General features: G+C 41.8%; 1 protein-coding gene across 12 annotated transcripts in view; it reads right to left on the bottom strand.

Moving 5' to 3' along the window:
• Positions 1 to 294: 294 nt before the first annotated feature.
• The window catches only part of LOC127915074 (neurofilament heavy polypeptide-like), a 78,154-nt gene continuing 67,809 nt past the window's right edge, over positions 295 to 10,639 (bottom strand). Inside the window, exons 2-5 of one of the 12 annotated variants that reach the window (XM_052493552.1) lie at positions 3,423 to 4,185; positions 2,654 to 2,708; positions 2,350 to 2,461; positions 295 to 1,730 (exon numbers count right to left, since the gene is read on the bottom strand). In XM_052493552.1, the coding sequence (XP_052349512.1) occupies positions 1,208 to 1,730; positions 2,350 to 2,461; positions 2,654 to 2,708; positions 3,423 to 3,719 (987 nt within the window). In that variant the 5' untranslated portion in view covers positions 3,720 to 4,185 and the 3' untranslated portion in view covers positions 295 to 1,207. Of the gene's footprint in view, positions 1,731 to 2,349; positions 2,462 to 2,653; positions 2,709 to 3,422; positions 4,232 to 6,854; positions 7,901 to 8,521; positions 8,634 to 8,825; positions 8,881 to 9,645; positions 10,409 to 10,639 lie in introns of those variants that run through there. The other 11 variants (XM_052493544.1, XM_052493548.1, XM_052493542.1 and 8 more) reach the window with 11 other exon arrangements.

Here is a 10,639-nt window from a genome sequence, read left to right as displayed (position 1 = left end):
TTCCATTACAAATGTTGGATTTTCAAATCCAAACAAGGAGAGGTCTCAACCAATCAATCCTTCTGCTCAATTTCTGAGTGAATATTGCATTAATAAACAGCCTCCTTTCCAGACCAGTGAGTCACAGCTCTTCCTTCCTGTGTGGTACCGTGAGTCGAGTCAGTCAGGCTAGTGGATAGTGGATGCGCATTGATGAATCAAATTGAACTCTTAACAGGCATTACCCGGTGAATGCGGGGATTGTTGTGCTATAACTCCCTTCTATCAACCAGTCAGCATCCAGGATCCAAACAACCCGTTTTATAAATGTTTTTATATCATTTACATGGTGACAGCATGGTATCCCAGGAATACTGAACATTCCAAAGCACAAAAAACTGTGCCTGAATCTGATTAATTGCAATTCAATCTTTGAGGACTGCAATCATATAAATACTATTTATTTATGCTTATTAATAAGCCATTGTCAACATCTCGTCTATGGTTATTTTGCTGGTGGCTCACTGTCACCCTACGTTTACATATTACTCGTCCACCAGCCGGCTCCATTTTACCCTGGCAGATTACACCCAACAGTGTTACAATATTATGTTTTACCCTGGCAGTCAATGATGGTGATGATAAGGTAAGCTGTATTAAAGCTTTAATGGTCTAAGTTATATTGGTATTGAACTGTGCAGGTTTGATAGGAGTTCCTCCCTCTTCATCACACGAACCATCAACAGGGAAAGGCAGTGGTTTCTCTTTCCATGTTTTCTGTGCCTAACTAAAAGGCTTTATAAAAATGTAAATGAAAAACAAAAAACATTTATTTAAAAACTGATAAGATATTCATAGTTTTTAAAAACGAACAGCACCTAATTTCTTTAGGCAACATAGTGTGCCAAACTGACACATTTGACAATGCCCACAGCCTAATCTCTTGTGTACAGACTACATAACATAAATGGTGTAATTTACATGGGGTTGCCAAGATTACCCACAAGATTACCCACAAAATAAAAACATAAATATTAGTGCGCATCAGGAATGAATGACTACACACCATTAATGTTATTCTGAGAGAAATTTGAGACATTTACTGCTTTGGAGCAGGGTCGGCTTCAGCTTGTGCAGGGACCTCTTCAGCTTTAACAGCGGCTGCTTCAACTTTTACAGGGGCCACTTCAGCTTTTACAGGGGCCTCTTCAGCTTTTACAGGGGCCGCTTAAGCTTTTACAGGGGCCGCTTCAGCTTTTATAGGGGCCGCTTCAGCTTTTACAGGGGCCGCTTCAGCTTTTACAAGGGCCGCTTCAGCTTTTACAGGGGCCGCTTCAGCTTTTACAGGGGCAGCTTCAGCTTTTACAGGGGCAGCTTCAGCTTTTACAGGGGCCGCTTCAGCTTTTACAGGGGCCGCTTCAGCTTTTACAGTGGCTGCTTCAGCATTTACAGGGGCCGCTTCAGCTTTTACAGGGGCCACTTCAGCTTTTACAGGGGCCGCTTCAGCTTTTACAGGGGCCGCTTCAGCTTTTACAGGGGCCACTTCAGCTTTTACAGGGGCCACTTCAGCTTTTACAGGGGCCGCTTCAGCTTTTACAGGGGCCGCTTCAGCTTTTACAGGGGCCACTTCAGCTTTTACAGGGGCCGCTTCAGCTTTTACAGGGGCCACTTCAGCTTTTACAGGGGCCGCTTCAGCTTTTACAGGGGCCGCTTCAGCTTTTGCTGCTCCTTCTTTGGGTGGACATAATTTCCTGGAGAAAACAAGAGGTTTTATTATCATCATGAACTTTGTTTGATGTTTCACCTGTGCTGTGAGTAGACTTTTACAGTTCTATTTTTGACTGGAATGAATTCCAAAAATTACTGAAGTTGGAGACTTATATTTCCCTCACTAACTTTAAACATCAGCTATCTGAGCAGCTAACCGATCTGCTGCAGCTGTACATAGCCCATCTGTAAATAGCCCATGCAATCTACCTACCTCATCCCCATATTGTTTTTATTTACTTTTCTGCTCTTTTGCACATCAGTATTTATACTTGCACATCATCATCTGCACATCTATCACTCCAGTGTTCATTTGCTAAATTGTAATTATTTCGCTACTATGGCCTATTCATTGCCTTACCTAATCACGCCATTTGCACACACTGTATATAGGCTTTTTTTCTATTGTGTTATTGACTGTACACTTGTTTATTTCATGTGTAACTCTGGGTTGTTGTTTGTGTCGCTCTGCTTTGCTTTTTCTTGGCCAAGTCGCAGTTGTAAATGATAACTTGTTCTCAACTGGCCTACCTGGTTGAATAAAGTTTAAATAAAAATAAATAAAACTATTCTTCCCCAAGGTAATACAAATCTGCTACTTACGCTGTATCTGTTGAGTCCTTTACAAAACCACACACTTTGCTCCTCTGCTCCAACTGCTGTTTGAGTGTGGTGATCTCCCCAGTCCAAGCCTCCTTTTCAGTTTTGAACGTCACTGAGGAGAACAGACAAGGAGAGGAGATCAGAAGAGAAGAGCAGAGAAGAGAAGCAAAGGGAAACCTCTTCAGAAATGCACCCAGAGAGAGAGATGCACTACATTACAGTGGCTGACATGTTACCAAATTTCCCCACCTTGTGGCACAAGTGGCTACAAGAATAACAACTCTACTAGAAAAGACTCACATACCTTCAATATCACTCTGCTCCTTCTGTATGGGTGCAAGTACTTCCTCCTTTTGTTTCTTTGTGCCAAAGTGAGAGATAACACAAATATAGGTAAAGGGGAAAAATAACATTCAACGCCTACTGTTTGCTGTACATACTAAAAATCCTTATCCGAGTCCTTCAAATCCTTCTACTCAGCACATTCCACTGCGCACAGATGTCAATTCAACGTTTATTCCACATTTGTTCAACGACATGTCATTGAAATTACGTGGAAAAAAGGTTGATTCAGTCAGTGTATGCCCAGTGGGTTGACAAGCACCATACACCAACCTGGGTCAAATGTTAAATACTTTCAATTGCTTTTTTGATTGCTCTGGTTTAGTGCACCCTGTTCCAAGCTACACAGCCTGAAGCCATTGTCATCACTGGTCAATGCTTGGGGGTTGCACTTTTGGGACTATTCCATTGGTTCCATTGTACCAGGAAAACAAAATCATGAACAGCTCCATTATTTGACATACCTGTATGTTCAGTATTCGACCCAGGTCTGTCTAGTGAAGGGCAGCCCTGTACCTGGAGAGCTACTGTCCTCCAGATTTTCGCTCCAACCCTAATTTAGCACACCTGATTTTACTTTTAGCTGCTCACCAATGCCTTATCTACCTGAATCAGGTATGTTAGGTAAGGGTTGGACTGAAAATGAACAGGATTGTAGATCTCCATGAAGAGGGTTGGGCAGGCCTGGTCTAGTCTTTATAGTACACCAATAGTAATGATCTGTCTCTCACCTTCTCTGCCTGGCAGGCCTCGACCTCAGTCTTCTTCTTCCCCTCCTCTTCCGTCAGTTTCTTCACCTCTGCCTCCATCTCCTCCACATTCTTCTTCTTCGAGTCTAACTGCCCCTTCAGCAGGTTTTCCACCCACTGCCTCTCCTTGAGTTGGTTGACGCGAGCTTGCTGCATCTGATCCAGATGCAGGTTCTGCAAGGTCAGCTTGGCTTCTGTCAGGGGCTGGCCAAAGACGATCAGGGCCAGGCCCATAGAGACCAGGATTGTTAGGCCTGCTACCACCAATAAAACCCTCATGGCTGCCTCAGAGTTTGTGTGGGCGTTGGTTCTTTATGTTCTTTAAGTCTATGTATTTGTCCCTGTGTGAATGTATGTGTGTCTGCTGGACTTTTATGTGTATATACTGTATGTATATCTATATATCACCTACGTCTTTACAATATTAATTTTGTGTGGCAGAGAGCACAGTGACTAGTAAACGGTTTACCTTATTCACTGAGTCAATGATAATGTGTGGTCGTATGAGTGAGTTTCTATGACTCGTTTGTTACCATAGTCCTCCCATAGCCTACAGCATGAAGCCTGAAGCAAATATATGAACTTCTTTATATATCATTTTGTTCCTCTTCCTTTCCTCTACAGTAAATCTGAGGCTTACTGTCATTCCTGGTCCTGTATTCTTCTTCCTGAGTTGCCTTTTTTTTAGTTCAAAAGATTCTTTACAATCCAAATTGAAAGCACTGTTAAAGAACACAAAACACACCTCAATCCTCAAAATCTGTGTAAAGAATGAAGATGATGTCTTGTCCAACTCTCTAGCACCACCTCCTACCTCTCCCCACTTCCCTTTATCTGGTTGTGTGGTTGGTTATGATTATGGCATAACCGGTCTGACAGTTCCGACAGGTAGGATGGGTATAATCAAGTGGCTAAGGTGTAAGAGAGGATTGCAGGTGAACAAAAGAGCAGAGCAGTCGCGGATATAGTCAATCATAAATCACTTTGATTCAATACAAGTTTGCAAACAGGGAGACACCTCTCATACAGAAGCCAAGAAAAGTGTCTAACTCACCTTCTCCAAGTAGACCCTAATATTCCAGTCTCACAGCACCAATGTTCCATCAACATCAGCCTGGGAGGTTTGTACGGAGTTCCATCAAAAGACAGTGACTTTGCAAGCTGCTACAGAATGACAGTGTTCAAAAGGTCATCAATACAATAAGATACAGAGTATCAGTGTCCTCGATCCTTGTACATCCAGTCTTGCTTCAATCACTTCATTATTAGTTTAATACATAACATACAGCACCGAGCCTATTGACTATCAACCCTTACACAAACGAGTGTCACAAAGAGAACACTGCAAATCATGTTTATTACAAAAGGGGAAACATACATCTCAATGTATTTTCTCTTCCAAAAAGAATTGTCATAAATGTTTATTTGCATATATATGATGTATATAAACAAGTGCTTGACTTGGGCAGAAGCTCACCAGAGCTGAGTACGGGCACCTCAAATGTTCTATACCTGCACACAAAATGATTAACGGTACTTATTTCAGTCCAAGTATTGTACTGATATAAACTCTATGCTGTTTATACACTCTCACAACTTTACATTTTATGAAACAGTGAAACAAGTAGCAGCAACAAGGAGGTAAATCATGACTGATTCCCCACTGCAAATACACATCTTCTTATTCCAAACCAGTGTTCTTCAATATTCCATTGGGTATTCTATCCTGCCATTTGGTCTATGTATTTACATAGGCCACATGGTTACAGTAATAAGTCAGTAAGGTATGTAATTTTGCCCTCTTTTCATATGGTAACAACCCTGGTTTATAAGGGTGGATATCAACAATGCCACTTGAGCATGTTTTTGTGTGGCATAGTAGATGGCTAGCTGGGCTTCGGGCCAGAAGGTTGAGGAAGACATGCTTCCTGTCTGTTTCATTACAATTTAGTGTGAGCTATTCGTAATGGGTTCATCCACCCCAGAAATAAAAATGATGAAATCCCTGTCAATTTGGTGAAAGCCTATGTTCTATCAGTGGGTAAAATATAACAATTCTCCATGATTTAACTTCTAAGTGATCAGTCTGTGAAGTCAGGAAATCATAAAGGAACGGGTCATACATGGTTCTGTCATTGGAGATAACACACTATCACATTTCATACCGGTTATAAAACAATTAACTGCACTCCAGATCGCCAAATCAGCCAAAAGATGGTATGGGCAGACTTGTCTAGAACACATCCATCCGTGTATATCGTCATGACAACGTATATTTCGCGTAGATGTGCTCAATCGAAACAGTGTACCAAATTGTTCAACAGTTTCTTCTTTAAGTACCATCTCGTAATGCGCCCTGTGATACTTCACATGCTGATATTGGCTTTGGTAGTATTGTGTGTAGCTACGTTTGCTAACTAGCAATTTAGCTAGCTAGCGAGTCCAGCGATAGCATTGCATTGTGGGTTTTGCAGCGATTTTCATATGTTGCTACCAACCACGTTATAATGACAACGTGAAACATTTGTTTATCAAAAAAACATTATTTTCACATATCCTATTAGTGTTTTTTTTAACATTGTTTAACACTGTCAATCATAATAATTAGTGGTCCTGGGTGGATTATCCCTTGAAGAATGTCTGTGAGTCATAATGACATTACTACCCTGCTGTAAGGTTAATGAGCGGGAGCGACCCAACCGCATTCTGAAAATGACAATGCCTTTCGCAGGTGACGAAAATCTAATCCTGCCCTGTCAAAAAAATATGAAGTTGCATTGAATGGCACCTTATTTAGTATCCACTTGGTCTGTTCTGTGAAATAGCCTACATTATTGTAATGACCTGACTAGATCATAAATGAACAATTGTCCAGACAGAGGCTTGAGTTTACGAATTGACGGTTTATTACACCAACTTTACACAGGCTACTGTTTGGGCCGTAGCACACGCCAAATAGATGACAGATAACCCACAAGCCAATCGTGACCTTCTCTTGTGAAACCCAGACGTAAGAGAGAGAACAAAGGCTGAACCTGGTCTTAACTTCCAATGCTCCACCCCCCTGCCCAACCCCCCTCCACGCCACTCCGCCAACCACCAGGATGCCCGGCATCAGAACATTCCAGGCATTCCCGTGATTGTCAGATAGCAGGTTGATTGACAGGTCGGACCCCGCGAACACCGGGTACTGGTCAGTACAACACAACCAACCACCTCCTAGCCTAACACATAACACACAGCTGTCTGTGCGGGTCGCTACATTATATTATACTGGTGGTACCCCGCTCTAACGGGTGGTAAATGATTGAAAATGTATATTTAGATGAAATGCCATTCTCGTTGCTGCGTGTGTAGGTGGTGCATGTTTTGATAGGCCTAACCCATGTTATCCATATCTATAGTATTAAAAACAGCAATTTACAACATAAATATAATTACTATTGTAATGCATAATGTCACCGTATCTTTGGTCCGCCAAAAACTTTTGACCACTAATGGGTGCATGGAATTGTTGTTTCTGTCTCATTAACATATTTTGAGACGTGCCTTGTAAGAGGCTCTATTTGTTGCATCCGTGAGTGAGAATGCTGTACCAATTTAAGTCCAATGTGGTTGGTAGAGTGTATCATTAATTTTACAATGTGTAAGGGACGAATTGGAATGACAGCTCATCTGAAACCTTAAATTTGGTTGAGTGGTTTGATATGTGTCGAACTGCTATGCTTTATCTTGGCCAGGTCGCAGTTGCAAATGAGAACTTGTTCTCAACTAGTTTACCTGGTTAAATAAAGGTGAAATAAAATAAATAAAATGTAATTTCTGTTTCTTTTGCACTGTAGTTACTGCCAGTTTGGAAATGTTTCTTAGGCTTCTAGAAGTGTGCCAAAATGACACATTGACAATGCCCACAACCTAATCTCTTGTGGACAGACTAAATGACATAAATTGTGTTTTTTTAATTAGATTTTCGTTTCTGGGTTGCCAAGATTACCCACAAACAAAATACATATATATGACTGTGCATCATGAATGAAAGACTACACACTATTAATGTTATTCTGAGAGAATTTTAGCCGTTTAGCGCTTTGGAGCAGGGTCGGCTTCAGCTTGTGCAGTGACCTCTTCAGCTTTAAACAGCGGCTGCTTCAACTTTTACAGATGCAGGTTCACCTTGTACAGCGGCCTATTCAGCTTTTACAGGGGCCGCTTCAGCTTTTACAGGGGCCGCTTCAGCTTTTACAGGGGCCGCTTCAGCTTTTACAAGGGCCGCTTCAGCTTTTACAGGGGCCGCTTCAGCTTTTAGAGGGGCAGCTTCAGCTTTTACAGGGGCCGCTTCAGCTTTTACAGGGGCCACTTCAGCTTTTACAGGGGCCGCTTCAGCTTTTACAGGGGCCGCTTCAGCTTTTACAGGGGCCGCTTCAGCTTTTGCTGCTCCTTCTTTGGGTGGACATAATTTCCTGGAGAAAACAAGAGGTTTTATTATCATCATGAACTTTGTTTGATGTTTCACCTGTGCTGTGAGTAGACTTTTACAGTTCTATTTTTGACTGGAATGAATTCCAAAAATTACTGAAGTTGGAGACTTATATTTCCCTCACTATCTTTAAACATCAGCTATCTGAGCAGCTAACCGATCTGCTGCAGCTGTACATAGCCCATCTGTAAATAGCCCATGCAATCTACCTACCTCATCCCCATATTGTTTTTATTTACTTTTCTGCTCTTTTGCACATCAGTATTTCGACTTGCACATCATCATCTGCACATCTGTCACTCCAGTGTTTATTTGCTAAATTGTAATTATTTCGCTACTATGGCCTATTCATTGCCTTACCTAATCACGCCATTTGCACACACTGTATATAGACTTTTTCTTTCTATTGTGTTATTGACTGTACTCTTGTTTATTTCATGTGTAACTCTGGGTTGTTGTTTGTGTCACTCTGCTTTGCTTTTTCTTGGCCAAGTCGCAGTTGTAAATGAGAACTTGTTCTCAACTGGCCTACCTGGTTGAATAAAGGTTAAATAAAAATAAATAAAACTATTCTTCCCCAAGGTAATACAAATCTGCTACTTACGCTGTATCTGTTGAGTCCTTTACAAAACCACACACTTTGCTCCTCTGCTCCAACTGCTGTTTGAGTGTGGTGATCTCCCCAGTCCAAGCCTCCTTTTCAGTTTTGAACGTCACTGAGGAGAACAGACAAGGAGAGGTGATCAGAAGAGAAGAGCAGAGAAGAGAAACAAATAGAAACCTCTTCAGAAATGCACCCAGAGAGAGAGATGCACTACGTTACAGTGGCTGACATGTTACCAAATTTCCCCACCTTGTGGCACAAGTGGCTACAAGAATAACAACTCTACTAGAAAAGACTCACATACCTTCAATATCACTCTGCTCCTTTTGTATGGGTGCAAGTACTTCCTCCTTTTGTTTCTTTGTGCCAAAGTGAGAGATAACACAAATATAGGTAAAGGGGAAAAATAACATTCAACGCCTACTGTTTGCTGTACATACTAAAAATCCTTATCCGAGTCCTTCAAATCCTTCTACTCAGCACATTCCACTGCGCACAGATGTCAATTCAACGTTTATTCCACATTTGTTCAACGTCATTTCATTGAAATTACGTGGATTTTTTTTTATTCAGTCAGTGTATGTATGCCCAGTGGGTTGACAAGCACCATACACCAACATGGGTCAAATGTTAAATACTTTCAATTGCTTTTTTGATTGCTCTGGTTTAGTGCACCCTGTTCCAAGCTACACAGCCCAAAGCCATTGTCATCACTGTTCAATGCTTGGGCGTTGCACTTTGGGACTATTCCATTGGATCCATTGTACCAGGAAAACGAAATCAAGAACAGCTCCATTACTTGACATACCTGTATGTTCAGTATTCGACCCAGGTCTGTCTAGTGAAGGGCAGCCCTGTACCTGGAGAGCTACTGTCCTCCAGATTTTCGCTCCAACCCTAATTTAGCACACCTGATTTTACTTTTAGCTGCTCACCAATGCCTTATCTAGCTGAATCAGGTATGTTAGGTAAGGGTTGGACTGAAAATGAACAGGATGGTAGATCTCCATGAAGAGGGTTGGGCAGTCCTGGTCTAGTCTTTATAGTACACCAATGGTCTATATGTTCAGTATTTAACCCAGGTCTGTCTAGTATGTATAGAACAGTAATGATCTGTCTCTCACCTTCTCTGCCTGGCAGGCCTCGACCTCAGTCTTCTTCTTCCCCTCCTCTTCCGTCAGTTTCTTCACCTCTGCCTCCATCTCCTCCACATTCTTCTTCTTCGAGTCTAACTGCCCCTTCAGCAGGTTTTCCACCCACTGCCTCTCCTTGAGTTGGTTGACGCGAGCTTGCTGCATCTGATCCAGATGCAGGTTCTGCAAGGTCAGCTTGGCTTCTGTCAGGGGCTGGCCAAAGACGATCAGGGCCAGGCCCATAGAGACCAGGATTGTTAGGCCTGCTACCACCAATAAAACCCTCATGGCTGCCTCAGAGTTTGTGTGGGCGTTGGTTCTTTATGTTCTTTAAGTCTATGTATTTGTCCCTGTGTGAATGTATGTGTGTCTGCTGGACTTTTATGTGTATATACTGTATGTATATCTATATATCACCTACGTCTTTACAATATTAATTTTGTGTGGCAGAGAGCAAAGTGACTATTAAACGGTTTACCTTATTCACTGAGTCAATGATAATGTGTGGTCGTATGAGTGAGTTTCTATGACTCGTTTGTTACCATAGTCCTCCCATAGCCTACAGCATGAAGCCTGAAGCAAATATATGAACTTCTTTATATATCATTTTGTTCCTCTTCCTTTCCTCTACAGTAAATCTGAGGCTTACTGTCATTCCTGGTCCTGTATTCTTCTTCCTGAGTTGCCTTTTTTTAGTTCAAAAAATTCTTTACAATCCAAATTGAAAGCACTGTTAAAGAACACAAAACACACCTCAATCCTCAAAATCTGTGTAAAGAATGAAGATGATGTCTTGTCCAACTCTCTAGCACCACCTCCTACCTCTCCCCACCTCCCTTTATCCGGTTGTGTGGTTGGGTATGATTATGGCATAACCGGTCTGACAGTTCCGAAAGGTCGGATGGGTCTAATCACGTGGCTAAGGTGTAAGAGAGGATTTCAGGTGAACAAAAGAGCAGAGCAGTCGCGGATATAGTCAATCATA

This window comes from Oncorhynchus keta, chromosome 34 (genome assembly GCF_023373465.1).
Source record: "Oncorhynchus keta strain PuntledgeMale-10-30-2019 chromosome 34, Oket_V2, whole genome shotgun sequence".
NCBI classification, from domain to species: Eukaryota; Metazoa; Chordata; class Actinopteri; order Salmoniformes; family Salmonidae; genus Oncorhynchus; species Oncorhynchus keta.
Note: the sequence above shows the minus strand (reverse complement) of the source record. Positions and strands in the feature narration are given on the sequence as shown.